At 39.0% G+C, this 20,739-nt stretch overlaps 1 protein-coding gene across 2 annotated transcripts; it reads left to right on the top strand.

The window, feature by feature from the left end:
- Positions 1 to 8,591: 8,591 nt before the first annotated feature.
- On the top strand, positions 8,592 to 11,257 carry LOC310730008 (transcobalamin-1-like). Of its 2 annotated transcripts, XR_014534713.1 has the most exons (5): positions 8,592 to 8,606; positions 9,587 to 9,774; positions 10,010 to 10,154; positions 10,419 to 10,555; positions 10,650 to 11,257. XR_014534713.1 is itself a non-coding variant. In XM_083548746.1 (4 exons), the coding sequence occupies exons 1-4, from the start codon at positions 9,699 to 9,701 to the stop codon at positions 10,709 to 10,711; spliced, it is 420 nt and encodes a 139-aa protein (XP_083404872.1). In that variant the 5' UTR covers positions 9,630 to 9,698; the 3' UTR covers positions 10,712 to 11,257. The 2 variants fall into 2 exon arrangements, 1 of the variants encoding a protein (XP_083404872.1); XM_083548746.1 differs by lacking the exon at positions 8,592 to 8,606 and having other exon boundaries at positions 9,630 to 9,774.
- Positions 11,258 to 20,739: the final 9,482 nt, after the last annotated feature.

Below are 20,739 nucleotides of genomic sequence, written 5' to 3'. Positions count from 1 at the left end.
AAGGTGCACACAGGTGGACTATATTTTATGCAGGAGATGCAACCTGAAGGAGATTGGAGACTCTAAGATGTTGACAGGGAACAGTGTAGTTAAACAACATCGGAAGAATAACAAAGAAGAATAAGATGGTGGAAACTGAAGGAGGAAGAGTGTAGTATGAGGTTCAGGGAAGAGGTCAGACAGAGGCTCGGTGGTGAAGAGGTGCTGGATGATGAGGAAACTACTGCAGAAGTGACAAGGGAGACAGCTAGAAAAGTACTTGGTATGACATCTGGAAATAGAGAGGAAAACAAAGAGATGTGGTGGTGAAATGAGAACGTGCAGGAAAGTATAAGGAGAAAGAGGTTGGCAAAACAGAATTGGGATCAATGTGCTGTTCCTATGTAGCCTGTTCCTTTTCAAGGAAAAGGCATATGAGGAGCTGTATGAGAGGTTGGACACTAAGGAAGGAGAAAAGGATTTATACCGATTGGCCAGGCAGAGGGACCGAGCTGGGAAGGATGTGCTACAAGTTAGAGCAATAAAGGAGGAAGAAGGAAATGTGTTCACTAGTAAGGAGAGTGTGTTGAGAAGGTGGAGGGAGTATTTTGAGCAGCTGATGAATGAGGAAAATGAGAGCGAGAGAAGGTTGGATGATGTGGAGTTGGAAATGGATAGATTGGATTAGTAAAAAGGAAGTGAGAGCAGTGATTAAGAGGATGAAGAGTGGAAAGTCGGTTGGACTAGATGACATACCAGTAGAAGCATGGAGATGTTTAGGAGAGATGGAAGAGGAGTTTTTAACAAAATTGTTCAACAAGATTTTGGAAGGTGAGAAGATGACTGAGGAATGGAGAAGGAGTGTGCTGGTACCAGTTTTTAAGAATTAGGGAGATGTGCAGACCTGCAGTAACTACAGGGGAATTAAGTTGATCAGTCACACCATGAATTTATGGGAAAGAGTAGTGGAAGCCAGACTGAGAGAAGAGGTGACCATCTGTAAGAAACAGTATGGTTTCTTGGAAGAGGAAGAGCACCACAGACGAATTATTTGCTTTGAGAATGTTGTTGGAGAAGTATAGAGAAGGTCAGAAGGAGTTCCACTGTGTGTTTGTGGATTTAGAGAAAGCGTATGACAGGGTGCAGAGAGAGGAGTTGTGGTTTTGTTTGAGGAAGTCAGGTGTGTCAGAGAAGTATGTGAGGGTGGTGCAGAACATTTATGAGGACAGCAGTGAAGTGTGCAGTAGGAATGACAGACTGGTTCAATGTGGAGGTGGGATTGCATCAAGGACCCTTTCCTGTCAGACGAGGTCAGAAAGGAGTCTCCATGTACTATGATGTTGTTGGATGATATTGTGATTTGTGGTGAGAGTAGTGAGCAGGTTGAGAAGAGCCTGGAGAGGTGGAGGTGTACGCTGGAGAGAAAAGGAATGAAAGTCAGTAGGAGTAAGACAGAGTACATGTGTGTGAATGAGAGGGAGGGCAAAAAAAAGTTGCAGGAAGAAGACCTGGGATCAACAGTGCAAAGTAATGGAGAGTGTGTTAGAGAAGTGAAGAAAAGAGTGCAGGCAGGGTGGAGTGGGTAGAGAAGAGTGACAGGAGTGATTTGTGATAGAAGAGTATCTGCAAGAGTGAAAGGAAAAGTTTATAGGACTGTGGTGAGACCTGCGATGTTGTATGGTTTAGAGACAGTGGCATTGAGTAAAAGACAGGAGGTGGAGCTGGAGGTAGCAGAGCTGAAGATGTTGAGGTTTTTTCATTGGGAGTGATTAGAAACAAGTTTATAAGAGGAACCACACATGTAGGATGTTTTGGTGACAAAGTGAGGGAGGTGCGATTGAGATGGTTTGGACATGGGGAGAGGAAGTACATGGGGTATATCGGAAGAAGAATGCTGAAGATAGAGACACCTGGATGTGGAGAGACATAAAGGTAATTAATTTGAAAGAGACAGATGTAGAGAACAAGAGTAGTGTGGAAACAAATGATCCGCTGTGGCAACCCATAAAAAAAAAAGAAGAAAAAGAAGAAGAAGAAAAAAAAGGATACATAATAATAGACTCGAAGTTACATGTGTGTCTACATGCTGTATTTTATCAATAAGGGGCCAGTAAGAATGTTGTCCTCAATGCAGCCTATACTTAATCTGTCATGTTTCTGTAGACAACATCTATATCATTTGGCATGATGTTATTATAGTATTATCTGTCACAGGATGCCTATTGAAAATTAGCACATTCCAATAAAAGGATAATGTAAATTCTAAAATCTTTGTGGCAATTGGCGTTGTTCAGCAGCCGACCACTAACAATACTACTGCTCAATGATCAGATGCTGTTACCAAAGTCAGGATCAGTATCAGACCACAGGATCATTATAAAACCAGTCTCAAATTTTTTCAGTCCCACATGCAGAAAATGCTCCGCTCACTCACACTTCACGCTTACAAATTGCTAATACTAATTTTGTGCAATACTAATTTTGATTTCTGCAATGATGTATTATCATGTATTAAGGGACCCAACTTATGTTTTTGCTTTATATTTTGGTGAGAGACGCCATCTATTGTATGTGGGTTTTTTTTCTTCTTAATGTTGTGTTTTCAAGCCCCTGTATCGCCAAGCTGCCACACTTGAACCCTTAAGCAAGGCCCATGTGTGCTTCAGGGTTCTGTATAATGGCTGACCCTGCGTTCTGACCCCACGCTCTGACCCCAGCTTCCTAACATCGCTGGGATATGCAAAGAAATTAACTGTGCTGTAATGTACAGTATATGTGACAAATAAAGGCGTTTCTTCTTCTTCTTCTTCTTCTTCTTCTTCTATTATTAAAAATAACATGTATAAATTTGATTTAGCATTTGTAGCTGGAATTCAGAAACAGTTACTTTTCCACCAGCTGGCAAGGTTGAAGATAATTTCTGTGGATCTAAAGAATCTTGGACATAATAGTCAGTAATTAATTGTATGAGCATGCAAATTCGTGGATCTATCTCTTCCCTGTTTGTCCAACACATGCATGCAACAAGAATCTGGAAAGCAAAGAGATTCAGTGCAGTCTGAAGCCACTTTATCCTACACCATCCTCATCGTTGTTCTTGTCATAACAACCACAAGGTGTCACTATGTCAAGCCATTTACATCATAAATTCTGACAAAGTCTGACTGCATCCCACCATGAAGGCTGAGCTACAGGCACTGGCTATCTTTCCAAATGGCATTGGGGTGGATGACATTTTAGAAAGTAGCAAGAAGACACTCATTGTGCAGAACATGTGGGCTAGTTGGATGGGATAAGACAATGAGTTTGATTGGTGACACTGGACCCACTCTGATGTACTGGCTGGCAGCTGGGTGATAAACTCCTCCAGTGCCACCCGCTCAGTGACCTTTTCTGGATCGTCTTTCCTCTAGGCTTGATTACTGTAATGCTACCGGGGGCTCACAGTCTGCTGTATCTCAGCTATATAATTGCTCAAAATGCTGTTGTGAGGCTTTTTGACTGGTAATAGAACATTAAAATCTATAACTTCAGCGCTTGCTTCACTGCACTGGTTCCCAGTCTCATATAGAATTACATTCAAAGTACTTTTATTTTAAGAATCCACATGGTTTAGATTTTTCAGACATCATCTCCATTTAATATTTGTCCAGACGAACTATGTCCTCAAATAGTTTACAATGAACTGTCCCCAGGACAAAAGCAAAGGGTGAAAGCCCATTGACGGACATAAGTTCCAGAATGAGTTGGAATGAGTTCCTCACTAAATCTTGATGATTTTAAGTCATGTCTTAAAACATATTTATTGGTTTTAGCTTAGAATTCAGTAAAAAAGTCTATAAAATATTTAGTGACCATACCTCAAAATACAAACCATTCATCAGAAGAAGTATCTAAAGAGCAAAGATTAACATCTACCAAAGTGATGGAAAGTATAAAGATTGGAGAAACAAAAGATCTGCTTATTTTTCAAACCATTCAAGCTCAAGTATGAAATATAGTTGAGGTAGTATCATGGCTTGGGCTTGCATGACTGCTTTGGAACAGGTTTACTAATCTCTGAACATATTACTCATTATGGTAGATGGATGCGGTTCAGTGTGTCACCAGCTCTATGCGGTTACAGGTGCAAGCAACTGTATCAACTGTTATTAACTTTTATCTGGCATTATACCTTTGTTTCCTGTTCATTACTGGATCTTAAACTAAACTGTATTTACAGTAAAGCAAAGACAATAGAAGTGTCCGTGACATTCCAAAAATTTCAGAGTTGACTGTATGTAAAGGTAGTGCTGATTGGTGATTAGGTTAAGGTATGTGTAAACGAGACTGAATGTATGTGCATATATTTTTTACTTTAGGAGTAATCAGGAAGTTGCTGTTCCTTTCAGATTCCAGTGTAGACATAATGTTGGCACTAAATCAAGCTCTTTTGCTACCTGGCTGTTAGAATAACCTAGAAAGTGTTAATCTGCTTTTCTCTTCAGTATGCAGTCTCTGATGTTAAATATGAGCTTTACAAGCATAATATTGCAGTGAGACATTTCATAAAAATATATTTCATTTAATCAGGAATTTTAGTACTGAGATTAATAATAATATGAACACCTTAATTAAGTGTTTCTTTATCACTTTATATTAATAGCATTTTTCAGGAAGCCAGAATTCCTGTGTAGTCGAATATGGCATATGGCAGACGCTCTTATCCAGAGGAACTTACGTCTATGACATTTATACACCTGAGCAGGAATGCTTAATGGCCTTCCTCAGAGGCTCCGGAGTGACAGCTTTGTTTCGCTGGGAGTTGAACTCACGACCTTCATATCCAAGGTCTTCTGTCTTTACCACAAAGCTATATATACGTAGATAGATAGATAGATAGATAGATAGATAGATAGATAGATAGATAGATAGATAGATAGATAGATAGATAGATAGATAGATAGATAGATAGATAGATAGATAGATAGATAGATAGATAGATAGGCCCATCATTCTTTGCTGTGAATAACTTGCGATCACAGGAATATACCTTGCATTTGGAAATTAATATACATAAAAAACCTCAAATGATCAATGTGAAAAAAAATCCTCAAAATGTAAAACCGCATGTCCTGTGAGTGAAAATAAAGAAATCATGTCTGCCACATGATAACCCGTGATTTATTTTTAAATAAAACATTTTTAAAAGTTTAAAAACACTGAATTCCAATATTAATTTAAAATAAGGTGTGGCATAACTTGGAGTTTTTAAAAAGCTAAGAACACGGTGTGGTACCTGCTTGACAGGATGGAATGAAACCACACATCCTATCACTCAAGCATTCAATACTGCACAGCTTTGTTGTTAGTTAGTCAGATACAAAGTCAATCTGTAATTGCTTGACTCATTATTTGATTCATTAGACTTTTTATTAATTTGATTGAAATTATTGACCTACTGTATATGTGAAAATAAATAAATTAAGAGCAAAAACATTCCCTACAACTAAAAAGTAGACACTTAACATAAAATAAATCATACACATTTCTATAAGCCTAAATGAATGTAGGGCAGCGATTGCCAATGTTAAAAGGACCGGTGTGGTTGCAGGTTTTCATGACAGCTAAGCGTACCTGAGACAAGCCAAGATAAACAAGACAAAGCAGGTGTGGCTCCTGTTTCATTGGAGTGTAAACCTGCACTCCATCACCCAATCTTTTATTTCTGCACAGTGTTGTTGTATTATTTACCTTGTAAACCTGTCATTGCTTGATTCATTGTTGCGGACAGAAATTTGATAAATAAATAACTAGATTATTTAGACTTTTAAATAATGTCATAATAATAATAATAATTGCCATTTAATACAAGAGAAAATTCAATTCAATTTTATTTGTACTGTGCATTTAACAATAGACATTGTCCCAAAGCAGCTTTAATGAAGGTAAATAATCATTTTTACAAAAAAAAAAAAAAAAAAAAAAAAAAAAATCATATGGACTTGTTTAGGCTCAGCAGTGGTTCATGATGTTCTGATTAGTAGTTTTCCTTTTAGAGATGTTATTCTTGATCAATTTTTTACATGCAGCATGCTATTTATGTATTTTATCACAATGGTTTCTCTCTGGCAGGCTGTTTAGTGACCGTTTTGTGCTTACTTAAATGTACAACTGAATTATTGTGCAAAAAAGATTCATTCAAAATGATGAAAATCCTTATACAATAGTTTCATTTATTTTTTTTTCATAACATTTCAATTATTTTAAAAGGAGAAATGTTTCATTTTTCTCTAAAATTTGTGATTGGTTGAGAAACCACAACCTGGTAATATATTACAGGAAGAAACTCTCCTTTTTCCCCAGGACAGTTGTCAGAAGATATTATTTGTAAGAAAACCAGAATTTATTCATTTCAAAACCATTTTTCTTTTAATAAAAATACTTTACTTAAAAATCCTGTTGTGTTATAAATATGTAAATAAAATGTGTAATCAATGTGTAAGTCAGTTAAGCAACATGTTGTAAAAGTCTCACCATTAAAGCACAGTATGTGATCCAATAGTGGCATTATGAGACTTATATGACACAACAATCTAAAGAGTTGGATCATAGACACCTGAGTAAATACCTGAGATGACACTGTAGATAAAGAATGTCCTTCCCTTTTGTTCAATAATGGCTATGGTCCAACTAAATTTAAACGGCAGTACAATAAAGCAGAGTCTCTTGTCCTTTTGTTGTAGACAGCTGGGACCGGACCTGACCTGACGTGGCATTTGGTAGCCAATATAAGCTACAATGAGGTCCATGAATAAAATGATTCTAACCCAGCCATTAGGGTTGCACAAGCCAGTGCATTCTTAGTGCCAGTCCCCAGCCTGGATAAATGAGGAGGGTTGCGTTAGGAAGGGCATCCAGCGTAAAACATGTGCCAAATGAAATATGCAAATCACAAATCAGAATCAGATCTCGATTGGCCGAGGCCCCGGTTACCAACGGCCAACAGAGTACCGGTGGAAACTGGGCTACTGTTGGCCAAAGGAGGAGAAAGAGAGGAGGAAGAAGTCTACAGAGACAGCAGGAAAAGGAGAAGTGGAGGAGACTGGAGATTAGGGCAGGCACTTTAAATGTTGGTACTATGACTGGTAAAGGGAGAGAGATAGCTGATATGAATGAGAAGAGAAAGGTAGATATGTTGTGTGTTCGGGAGACCAAGTGGAAAGGAAGTAAGAAAAAAAGCATTTTACTGCATGTCAGACTCTGTATGTATGTTTTGATTTGACTGCGCATGTAGGACGTTTTGTAGACAAGGTGAGGTAAGATGGTTTGGACATGTGCAGAGGAGGGACATGGGGTATATCGTTAGGAGAATGCTGAGGATGGAGCCACCAGGAAGGAGGAACAGAGGAAGGCCAAGGAGGAGGTTTATGGATGTGGTAAGGGAAGACATGCAAGTAGTTGGTTTGAAAGAGGCAGATGTAGAGGACAGGGGGGTATGGAGACGGTTGATCCGCTGTGGTGACCCCTATCAGGAGAAGCCGAAAGAAGAAGAAGAAGATTAAAATGATTCTTAAAAAATGGCAAGATAATTGCAAATAATGATTGCAATAATGGTCTTTACAGAAAAGTCAGTGATAAAGCGATCATATGCTGTTTTTAAGAGCAAAAATATAGTGACTATATCACAACATGCAAACCATTTATTTCCTATAAGGATCTAAAGGTCAAAATTAAATGGTCTTGTATGTGTGCGATTTTGTGTATAATGTGTGATTTCTTTTACATAAAAATCATGCAAAACAATTTACATCATAACTTGAAACTATGACCTATTTGTGAAAAAAATATGACCTATATGTGAAAACATTTCAATTATTTTAAAAGTAGAAATGTTTCATTTTTCTTTAAAATTTGGGATTGACATAAGTATTAATATTTATTCACAGATTGCAACACAATAAATTCACTTCATCAGTCTTCGCTATGTACTATGTGCTCTTGTGATTGTTAACCTGCACAGTTCAATAAGAGTAAGGGATAAAAACACAAAACTGGATTAATGTTTCAAATATTGAAAGAGTTGGAAATATGATCTACAAGTACAATGTGCCCTGTATAATGTGACAAATGAAGAAAAAGGCACACAAATGGTGGGCGAAACCACAACCTGGTAATATATTACAGGAGGAAACTCTCTTATTTTCCCCAGGACAGTTGTCAGAAGATATTACATGTAAGAAAACCAGAATTCATTCATTTCAAAACCAATTTTTGATTAAAAAAACCCTCTACTTAAAATCCTGTTGTGTTATAAATATGTAAATAAAATTTTTTATCAAAGTATGTCAGTTAAACAACATGTTGTAAAAGTCTCACCATTTAAGCACAGTATGTGATACAATAGTGGTATTATGAGACTTACAGGTTACTACCATCCCAAGAGGTGAATCATAGACACCCAAGTAAATACCTGTGGCGACACTGTAGATAGAGAATGTCCTTCCCTTTTGTTCAATGATGGCTATGGTCCAATTTAATTTAAACTGCAGTACATTGAAGCAGAGTCTCTTGTTCTTTTGTTGTAGACAGCTGGGAACGGACCTGACCTGACATTGCAATTGGTAGCCAATATAAGCTACAATAAGGTCCATATATATTTTCACTTTTGGAAATGTATTGTTATTTTAGTTGTCTACAAACATATTTTGAAGTTGAACTTTAATACTACTACCTTTTATACTACTATATTTTTGGTGCAAGTGGACATCTGTCGCATCTGTCCATGCATGTTTCAGAAATGTACAGGCTTTTAAAGTTTTAGCAAAGTCTAAGGTAATACATCCAGTTTTTGAAGCTTACAAGTGGTTTACACCTTGTGCTTAACCCTCTGTAAAATGTAAACCTTTGACAAGTATAATGACATTGCTGGTAATGGTGCCACTATAATATATAGTTTAGTTAACAATGATTATGATTAACAGTATGATATCATAATGACAAGGCGCATTTTTGAAATGATTCCTGAAAATAGATACAACCAAATGATTTAACCAAAATTAATTCAAATGAACTTTTATGAAGTTTGTAATCTAAACACATATATAAATAAAGGTTTATTTGACTTAAACAATGTTATGCATGTCAGGGATTCACCCTGCCACGCCCCCGTCTGTAGCTGTCAGAGATCCACCCTGCCACGCCCCCCCTCGATAGCAGTCACGCTGCTTCCCAAGATTACCGACAGCTGTGGCTCATGAAAGATCAGACTACATAAACTCACGTTCTTGAGTCACAGGCTGTCGGTCGTTATATTGTCAAGCTGGACAATCGCGTGGCTGCTCGGCCGCCGGCTGTATATGCGAATTCCACTTCCGACTTGGATTACTCATTGCCGAAGGCTTTATGGATTATGCTTGGGACATTCAAACTCATAGCGGACAACGCGTATCGAGCGGATGTCTTTGTTTGTTGTTTTTTTGTCTTTGTTTGTTGTTTGGCTTATGTTTTTGTGTTGTACGGTTGTTGAAATAAAAGGACAATGATCGGACTATATCGGCTTCCGCGTCTGCAGCCTGACAATGCATAAAACATATTAAAATTAGCACATTTCTATTTGGTCTTATAGGCACTAAAAGTGGGCAGGAACATAAAAACTTATAAAAGGTGTTCCTGCATATGACACACACACAGAAACACACACACATGCAGACAGAGCAGTAAATCAAAGAATCAGCAAGATGGCCTTCAAAGTTGCAACTCTTGTGTCTACAGTTATGCTGATATATTTCGTGGCTCCCCTGGTCTTCACTTCAGGTAAGAAATTCAATACTATATCTGCTACCTATACGTGTTATCAGCTTAACAACTAATTTGATAGCTAAATGGTACAGATGTCTAACTTTTGATTGTGATACATCTCTATACTTGTGTAGTTTGTATTAAAGTAAACATTTTTAATAAAAAAATAAATAGGGTTTTGTAGGTCCTTTGGAATCAGCATAATATCAGATTTCAAATAATGGATTTTCACCAAACCTTCTGTTTACAGATCTCCCACAGCCCAATAGTATTTCACTGATGGTATACAACTCAATCACTAACAAGAAGAATTTAACTTTCACCACTGACATTGCATACAGAGGGATCTTACTTGGTGCTATGAGAAAGATCCAAGCAGCCACGAAGAAGTTCAGGCAAGTTAAGTAAAACAGTGTTGGGTATTTTTAACTTCTAAATGGCTGGTGGTTTTTTTTTTTTTTTTTTTTTTTTTTTTTTTTTTTTTTTTTTTTTTTTTTTTTACAATGATTGATTATGACACAATTGAATAGACATTTCAGATATGAGGGATGCAAGATTATCTTTTATTTTTGATTGTACTGAAATTGGAAAAATGTTTTGAATTATTTACAAAGTTCTCCTTTGCTAATTGTACTCTTCACTATTTCATTTCTGCATAGATTCACCATAAAAGAGGATCCAAACTATGGTCCATTCCTTGTGAGTGTGAACGGACTGGCAGGGAATTCAACTGACCATACATACTGGCAGCTTCTTGTCAGACGAAGTAATGGCACCCTAATAATTCCTGATGTCGGTAAGTACTGATTTAATATAAAAGATTCTTTTTTTAGATTAAAATACATGCAATATGTATATTATATAACTTTACTCTTTTTCAACTCATTTAGGTGTTGGCTGTTACATACCAAACCCGCAAGACACAGTTATCCTTAAATTCACCAAATGGTAACACAGTGATGGTTTAATGATGCTGTAATCAGGCTTTTGAAATTCACAATACATTAGGGTAAATTTATATGAACCATATTTGTATGATTCTTCCTTTACAAAACAAGATTATGTTAAAATCTTTTGCCTTATGTAATCATTTTAAACCCTCCAAGTAAGTTTTTGTTTTTACTAAATTTTACAATAGGAGTTTTGGGGATGTCTTTAGGAAATTCTTTACTTTAGATTTATATTAACCCTATTATACAAGATCTTTTTTTACTAACTTGGATTTTTTGACTAATTTGGATATGCTTTATTTCACCATTTACTCATAACTTGATGTTTTTATGCATGTAGTTTTTTTAGACAACCTCATAGTTACACACCTTTATCTAGGCTAAAACACGGAAATAGTTAAACAAGGAAATAGTTAAGAAGCCAGTTATACCAGGCAATGTGAGAAATGAAAATAAAACCAATAATGTCAAACAAATGATTGGTACATAAGCAAATGTTTAATATACATTAACTTTTGTATACAATGATAATAAATCTTCTACAACATCCTATTTCCTTATAATAAACTTGTCCTAATTGATGTATCCATGACATGCTATTGTGATTTCAATGGCTGAGCAGTGCAATTAGCCTTAAACTTTCTCCCACATACTATTAAACATCTAATTGTTATGAATCTAATTTCATGTGAAATAATTTGTTGTTAAAACAATTAAAAGTTTTTATTTTCCCATTTGGAAAATTGGGCATTTTACCCTCAGGAATGTAATTGCAGTTCATCAGAACTCAACAATGCTACGAATGGACAGAAAACAGCTCATAACTGGTTTAAAACCAGAGTGAGTTTTTAAAGTGAAAATAAATGAAACCTATCAAAGGCAACATTTTTAAGCACATCAATTCATACCATTGTAATAAAAGTAGACATCAGCCATAATGTGATTTAATACTAGATCAATTCTAAAGAGTGATCTTGCATTAAAACATTTACATAAACTTATCATTTTAGAGTAACCTATAACATAGCAGTTAATATATATTCCACCAGGTAAAAAAGCTTTTGTTATAGGTTACAGATCGTTGTTTGAAAGGTGCTTGATGAAACTATAACCTAGGTAAAACAAAGCTAAACTGCCCTGCTCTGGACACATTTAAAAATTATTTGTATATTTGAACCTTTGTATACCACCTATATGATGGAAAGATGAACATATAAATAAAGTGAATCCTTTCAGCTTTACCTAAAGTAATAAAAAGTTTAATGGGCAGATGTGTCTTCTTTTTTTTTCCTATTTATAGCATATGAAGGAGTTTGAAGGTCTGGAGTTGACTCTAAGTGTTAAATTTGTATTTTGTAGCTGCTAATGCAAACCCACTATGCTGTCCTAAGAGGTGTCAGTGAAATGAAGTGAAGAAGGTAAAGCTAAAACACAAAATAGTCATATTAGAGTGACAGCAAAAGCTGCACGTCATTGATCGCTACATTTGCAAGAATTAACCAAATACAATAGGTCATTTTCTGCTCTATTAATTCTTTTATTTATGCGAATTGTAACCAACTAGAGGTTTGTACTCCAGAAGCAGAATTTTGTACGTTATATGAAGAAGTTAGTGTGAACTACTAATAAAAAAATAAATCATATAATTAAATAATGAATGGTGGTGATATAAATCAAAAGTAGGTTACAGTAATTATGTACAAAATAAAATACAAATTAGGGAAGTACAGTAAATTTAAAATATATTGAATCAGATTAATGGTGAATGTGTAATGGTCCAGCGAGATATGATCAGAGGAGTGAGTAGTTTCACTGCAGCATCGAGCAGAACATACACACAATAGAGGAAGGGTAGGGGCACAGTTTTTAAATGTCTTTAAATGTTTTGTGGAAAGCCAAAGTGAAAGCACAAGTAAAAGGAACATGTCATGTTGGCTGGTGAGCAAAGACGCCTGTGAAGGGTGTCAGTATAGTTTTTCCTGGCCACAGTCGCCACCGGCTTGCTCCTCAAGGACAAACATACGCTTATAAAGAACATTTTATTCCTTTTTATCACCACATTATCTGTGTAAATCTGCTTTGAGACAATGTTCATTGTTAAAAGCGCTATACAAATAAAAAGGAATTGAATTGAGTATAGGCTCTATGGTCCTGGAGTTGCAGTATGGCTTGTTCGGTGGCAACACTGAGTGGCCATACCAGGCTGCCACCCTTGGGCCCATAAACAAGGCCCTTAACGCCCCATAGGTACTCAGTTGTGGGAATGTGGATAAAGTACTATGCGATGGATGGCCCAAGCCTGGCTGAGAAAGGAAGAAGGCTGGCGTTGGGCTAGCAACAAAAACTGCTACGGAAGAATAAAGTAAGCCATCAGGCACTTGCCGTCCAAAGCGTCGCATGGCGTTAGCGGAATAAAGGAATAAATATTATTCTGCCAGCTCACGCTTCCTGTTTAGGGCCTGATAATTTGCTAGTTTACTTTGGTTCTTAAAGTTGCTAGTGTTTATGATTTGTTTGTTTTTTTATCTGGTTTGGTTTAGACTAATTGGTTGGATGTTGGTGGGCTTGTGAGATTTAAAGCCAAATGGGTTTTTAAGGGTTTAATTCTGGACTTTATTTGGGGAATAAAGGATAAATGAAGGATATCTGCCTAGCTTAAGTCTGCATGAGTTAATGGGTGTTTTTCCTTGAACTCTTAGAATGCTCTGACAGAATTCTGCATTGTCATTCTTTGGGATGCTTATCCTACAATCCTAAAAGCGCAATAGTCATGATAACTGTCAAATATTTTGCACCAAATTGTGAAGGGGTGTCCATTTGGCTAAATTTTCCTTAAATATCATATAAACTGTTTCTTGTGTTTTCTTTCAGTGTGTTCATTTGCAGGAACAAAGCCAACTAAAGCACTGATTTTTAAGACACAGTAGTTATAGTGTAGTGTGTGTTGTAAAGCTGTGTTTCCTATAGTGAAGTTGTACCTGGTTTAATGTGATTTACCCTTCTTTTTTTTTTGGAAAATCTTTATTTTGTCTTTTGCCTGATTTTAAATTTTTATTCCAAACCTGTTGCCTGAGTACTTAGATTTAATGGTACATTTTGCCCCTATGCCAGATTGTAGTATTTTGTTATATAGACCATTGTGCTATATCAGGACAAAATCTTTTTTAAAACACAAAGAGATACTGTGTTGTTGGTGTACATGTTGGCTGCCTTGGGTATGTAGTGTGTGGATTGTGTGTGTGTGTGTGTGTGTGTGTGTGTGTGTGTGTGTGTGTGTGTGTGTGTGTGTAGAGTGGTGGCTGGGTAGAAAAACAATTTCTACTATCATGATATTGAGACATTGTGCAATTAAGACATTGTACTTTTACTAGAACCACATGTGGCTAGAAGTAAACTTTCTGATTGCAGAGCATCTCTGGATGGTCTTTCTGTCTGTAAAAGACCTTGGTGTGACTAATAACTCTAGGCTTTTTGAGGCTCATAAGGATAGCATTACCAGCATAGTTTTCTTTTCTCTTAGAAATATTGCTTAGATAAAAAAAAATGATGTCATTACAGAATGCAGATAAACCAGTTCATGCTTTTGTTACATGTAGACTAGTTTTTACGATTGTAATGCCTTACTGTTTTGGATGTTCTAGTAAGTGCATAAGTAAGCTTTAGTTAGTCCAGAATGCAGCAGCAAGAGACTTTACTAGAAACAGGAAATACGCTCATGTCACCCCATCTTTTAATCAGTCTACATTGGCTCCCAATCAAATCTTGCATTGTTTACAAAATACTACTATTGGCATATGAATTGTGCCACAGTATCTGAGCAAACTTTTGTTACATTGTGATCCACTATGCCTATTTCGCTCAGACACAGTCTCAGTATTCAAGTCTAGGCTGAAAACATGTTTATTTAGTCAAGCATTTTGTCAAGTTATTCTTGAAAGAGCAAATCTGGAGGGATTATAGATAGAGTGTTTTGGTGATCTGGGAAATTTGGATTCTGTTGTCCCCCCACTCTGATGCGTTCACTCAGTAATGTGGCAGGACATCCCTTATCCCAAAGATACCTCATGTCTGTGATACCTTTTAGTGATGCAGTTCCTATCTGCACCCAGATCATACAGTGCATGTCTTTAACTTTTATATAGGAATACAAAACAATCCATATATATCTCGACCTGTTGCCCCTCTACTCTATTCAATTGAAGACCTCTCTGTGCAGCTGGGGATAGTTCAACATGAACAGCTTTAAGAAGTTACTGAACAACTCAAGTACTACAAGGATAGATTAAGTAATAACAGTCTACTACAATGGCATAGGGCCCCAGTTTGTATAAACAGTGTAGAGTTGTTAAATGTTGTATAGCCCTTTAAGGTTGGCACTATTCATGAGTGGGCGAGCCTTGCCCGGCGAGGGGTTCGGGGGTTAGGTGAGGAACACAGACAGACAGAAGGGTGTAAAAAAAGAAGACACACAGAAGAGAAATAAATGCGTTCTGTTCTACAATACTATTCTGTGTTGTATCTGTTCTTGACACAATCTACATGTTAAAACATGGCTCAAGGTCTCCGTTGCATTGACTTGCTAATTTTCAATGTGCATATAGCTCACAGCTGGAGCAAATTTGAAAAATGTAGAATATATTGCAATGCCAGCCAATCAGGCAAATCAAAACATGTGCAGACATATACTCTGCTAAATTTAGCAAGTCTTGACGAGGTGAAAAAATCCGAGGCGTTCACATTCTCTAAGGAAGAAGATTCTAATGCAGTAGAAACTGCAAAAGTTTGCTGAATTCTGTTTGCCCGCAATGAATATAATAATGGACAGACATGTCTTTTAATACCACCAATCAAAAGCCTGTTGAGTCTATTCAGTCATAAGTTTCCACACTCGAAATACTGGCAAAAAAATGCTACTCTGGAACTTTAAATGATAAGCTAATTCGCGACCACATTGTTTGTGGAATTGAAAGTAACTTAAACAGCAGCTGCGTGAGAAAAAGCTCACACTGGACTCTGCAGTCAATGTATGTTTATTACATGAGCGTCTGAAAAGAGCACAAAAGAACTAAAACACGAGGCTGACGCATGTGTTGTACAAGATCTCTGCATCAACTGTAACAGATACTACACCCCTGACAAACTTAAGTGCTCTGCTTTCAACAAACAAAATTGCAACAATTGTGGTAAATGGAACCACTTTGCGTAGTTCGATAGATCAGCTCCATCACCCAAAACAGCACCTCAGTCCCAACGCCATGATCAAAGCTAATCTTAGTAAAATTCAGAAACCATAAGTGGAATCAAGGTAATGAACTGGACACTTCCTTAAATGCCCCTGAGGACACATTTTATTGTGAGACAGTGTATGAGTTTCCCAAAGAAGTGAAATATTTACAACATTACATCTGAATTGAGGATCTTGCCAATTAAAACTGAAAGTGGACACAGGTTCTAAATGCAATGTACTATCCGCCCAACAGCTACACCTCATTGTACCCTCAGCTCACATAAAGACTTATGAAAAAGTGAATCTCATTGCATACAGTGAACAAACCATCAACACTGTTGGCAGCACAATATTAGACTGTGAGCAAGGCCAACTTAAATTCCATGTCATAGATCTCAATGTGAGAACACTGCTTGGATTGCAGGACAGCATAGCAATGGGCTTGGTACAGTTAGGTCCACATGTGCATGCAGTGCAAAACCAAGAGCCAAAAGTACAGGAATTTGTTTGACACCACAGAGCTTGGCGAACTGCCTGTTGTTTATCATATGCGATTAGATGAGTCTGCACCCAAGAATGTGAATGTTCTGGGTCAACATAATATAAGACAGGGCTATTATGACTACTAAATAACGATATCTCACAGGGCTCTTATGACTAATAATCAAGTATAAATCACAACTTAAACAATCAGACATGTCGCATAGGAATAGGATAATATTTAGAAACACGAGGGACAGGTTGATAGTGGAGCAAGATGGTGCCGGTGAGGTCCGGCTACGTTTTCTCTTTTTTTGTTTATTTTATATTTTTATTTACTTAGTTACAGTTCCACTTACACAAGATGGACATCATTAGATATGACAGAGCCACTCTTATCTTATTGATGTACAATCCACTCACCTTTCGCTGTTTTTAAACCCGGACCCATGCTGGACGAGCGAGATCCTGAGGAAGAACAAAGGACGCGAGGAAAACGAGCCGGTGTCAGGAACAGGCTGAGGGCATGTGCACACCGCGTTCCCTTACCTAGTATCCTGTTAGCCAATGTCCAGTCACTGGAAAACCTCAGGGCAAGGGTCAAGTTCCAGTGGGACATTCGGGACTGCAACCTTCTCTGCTTCACCGAGACATGGCTGAACCAAGCGGTACCGGGCCACACCATCAAGCCGGCCAAATTTTTCTTTGTTTACCGCATGGACAGAACACTGGAGTCAGAAAAGTCAAGAGGAGGTGGAGTGTGTCTGATGGTGAACAACCACTGGTGCGACAGCACGAGCATCGTTCCCCTTTCACGCTCCTGCACACCAAATCTGGAACTACTGACCATGAAATGTCGGCCCTTTTATCTACCTCCGGAATTCAGCTCGGTCATAGTCAGTGCCATTTATATTCCACCTCAAGGGGACACAGACACTGCAGTATGGGATTTACATGAGACAATAACACTTCAACAAACACAGCATCGGGACGCTGCGCTCATTATGGTGGGAGATTTTAACAGTGCCAACCTTAAGCGTGCACTACCAAACTTTCATCAGCACATCACCTGCCCCACCAGGGGCGAAAGGACACTGGACCACTGTTACACACCATTCAAGAACAGCTACAAGGCACAATCACATCCACCGTTTGGACCATGCCGCCATCTTCCTCATACCTGTTTAGAAACAAAGGCTGAAACAGGCAGCTCCAGTTCAGAGGGAGGTCGAGCGCTGGACTGACCAATCGGTGGCTGCTCTGCAGGACGGTTTGGATGACGCAGACTGGGACATGTTCAGGCGCAGCTCTGATGACGTCAACATGTTTACGGTTGTGGGATTCATCGGGAAACTAGCAGATGATACGGTGCAGAAAACCACTATCAGAACGTTTCCCAACCAGAAGCCGTGGGTGGATAATTCAAGAGAGTGAATACCAGGAAGGCAGCAGGACCAGATAGCACCGGTGTTCACTGAGATATTCAACCTCTCACTGGAACAGTCTGTTGTCCCCTCAAGCTTCAAACAGTCCACCATTGTTCCTGTCCCAAAGAAACCCCAGCCCACCTGCCTCAACAACTACCGCCCTGTAGCCCTGACCTCAGTAGTGACGAAGTGCTTGAAAAAACTGGTCAGAGACTTTACCACTGCATCACTACCAGACACACTGAATCCTCTACAGTTTGCATACCGCCAGAACCGTTCCACTGAGGACACCATTGCTCATCTTCTCCACACTACGATAAGCCACCTGGACTACAGGAAATGTAACTATACAAAGTTGCTGTTTGTGGACTACAGTTCAGCATTTAACCCAATAAATCCCTCCACACTCACCTCTAAGTTGGAGGTCCTGGGACTCAGCCTGCTGCTGTGCCAATGGATCTCTAACTTCCTGACAGATAGACCACAAGCCGTACGGGTTAAGAAAACACACCTCATCCACTTTCACCCTCAGCACTGGAGCTTCCCAGGGTTGTGTTCTGAGCCCCTGGAAAACCTGGAAAGATGGTGCCAGGAGAACAATCTTCTCCTGAACGTCAGCAAGACTGAGTTGATAGTGGACTTCAGCACGAAGCAGGAGTGGTCATACCAACTGCTAAACATCAACAGGACCCCAGTGGAGAGAGTGGACAGTTTCCCGTACCTAGGTGTTCACATCACACAGTCCCTGGTGGTCTAGTGGTTAGGATGCGGCGCTCCCACCACTGCGGAATGGGTTCGATCCCCGGTCAGGAAACCAACCCCAGCCACTCTTAGTGCTGGTCCCAAGCCTGGATAAATGGGGAGGTGTTGTGTTAGGAAGGGCATCCAGTGTAAAAACATGTGCCAAATCAAACATGGGGAGGATCCGCTGTGGCGACCCCTAATGGAAGAAGCCGAAAGAAAGTTTTAGGTGTTCACATCACACAGGACCTGTCTTGGTCCTGTCACATCAACACCCTGGTGAAGAGGGCCCGGCAGCATCTGTACCATCTGATACGCTTAAGGGACTTTAAACTACCATCTCAAGTGTTAAAGACTTTTTACACTTGTACCATTGAGAGCGTTCTGACAGGTAGCATTACTTCCTGGTTGGGAACAGCACCATGCAGGACAGTCGAGCCCTCCAGAAGGTGGTGCATTCAGCTGAACGTACCATCCACACCGAGCTCTTTAACCTGCAGGACATCTACAGCACGCGGTGCCGGACCAGACCCAGGAAGATTTTGAAGGACCTTAGCCATCCCAACAATGGACTCTTTTCTTTGTTGCGTTCAGGGAAACACTTCCACTCCCTGAAAACGAACACAGAGAGAATGAGGAGGAGCTTCTTCCTGCAGGCCATTCGGAGTTCGAACCAGGAAACACCCAGGTTCTAAAAGCTGGTTCACTCTCTCCATTGCCACACTTTTCTGCAAATATTTTTCTTTTTGCACTACGACACACAACCTGTCACTTTAACTGTGGACTTGCACAGTACAGTGCACTTTATACCACACCACACACGGTCACTTTAAGGACAATCGCATCAACCACCTTATGTGATTACTGTTTACTGTTTACTGTCATTTTTCTCCCCATTCTATTCCCTCATGCCAGACAGTTGTAAAAAGCATTTCACTGCATGTCGTACTCTGTATGTATGTGTATGTGACAAATAAAATTTTATTTGATTTGATAACCGGAAAGCATACGGGTGAGTGATTGCTGAATACATTAAAGAATGCATTGTCCACATAGGCATAATAACAGGAAAACAATGATAATTGGGATTATCAAAGAGATGTGCCCAATGGCAAAAAAGGGTGTATAACCAACCCCATCCCCAGCCTTGCCCCTCTTCTTCATCCCTTTTAAGAGCCTGAGTTGTGTCCCGCATTTTCTCGACTGCATGCCCAATAACCCCATGTTCATCATCGTTTCAGGAATGTATGTACAACAACTATCCCCTACTAAAGCACACACGCCCCCCTTTTCTGCCAACAATATATCCAATGCTAATCTGTTCTGAAGAACGGTTAAAAGCAGGGCAGTGAGCTCATTGCGCATTCCTTCTACGGCAGCCAGGGTTTCATTAGCGAATGTTGCCAAGCGATACTGAGTAACTTCAATCTGGTTCCACAATTGGGTAATACCACATTGAGGGAAGAAGGGGTCCCAAAACCTAGCACCAGGGGACTTAAGGTGATGTTCAGGGGGAGGGAAAGTAGGATCATAGACAGCAGACCATTTTCTATTTTTGATATAGTGTCTGAATATAAATGAGGAAGAGCCAAATTGTGTAAGACCCCACCCTTCTTTAGATACATATTTACTTGTTTCCCACACACCCAATACCAGTCATCTACTCTGAATACCGTACCGTTGCCTGGGTGCACAAGGGAACAGTTACTATTGCCTGGGTGCACAAGGGAACAGTTACTATTGCCCGCACATGTTTGGTTGTCGGAGTATTCCGAATAGATGTAGAGGTGGGCGGGAGTGACCCCTAGAGGGACAGGTACCTCTCGTCAGAAACACAAAGAGAAAGCATAACCTTTCGGGATAAGGGGTTTTAAGGAGACAGGACTGAATAGTCCCCTTTCCGAGGAGAGGGTTTTTTGCTCGACGTTCTTGTGATCCTTTTGACCTCACGGGGTAAGAGCATAGAGCCCCAGATCGAGGGAGATTATCAGTGGTCTTGTATGCCTTCCATTTTCTAATAATTGCTCCCACAGTTGATTTCTTCACACCAAGCTGCTTGCCTATTGCAGATTCAGTCTTTCCAACCTGGTGCAGGTCTACAATTTTGTTTCTGGTGTCCTTTGACAGCTCTTTGGTCTTGGCCATAGTGGAGTTT

This window comes from Silurus aristotelis (genome assembly GCF_946808225.1).
Source record: "Silurus aristotelis genome assembly, chromosome: 8".
Lineage (NCBI taxonomy): Eukaryota > Metazoa > Chordata > Actinopteri > Siluriformes > Siluridae > Silurus > Silurus aristotelis.
This window is presented reverse-complemented; position numbering and strand designations above follow the sequence as displayed.

Excerpts from the sequence above, each read along its gene's own strand:
- LOC310730008 (XM_083548746.1), top strand. The coding sequence starts at position 9,699 with ATGGCCTTCAAAGTTGCAACTCTTGTGTCTACAGTTATGCTGATATAT. Across the intron at positions 10,155-10,418 it reads GCAGCCACGAAGAAGTTCAG|ATTCACCATAAAAGAGGATC; the intron begins GCAAGTTAAGTA and ends ATTTCTGCATAG. Across the intron at positions 10,556-10,649 it reads CCTAATAATTCCTGATGTCG|GTGTTGGCTGTTACATACCA; the intron begins GTAAGTACTGAT and ends CAACTCATTTAG.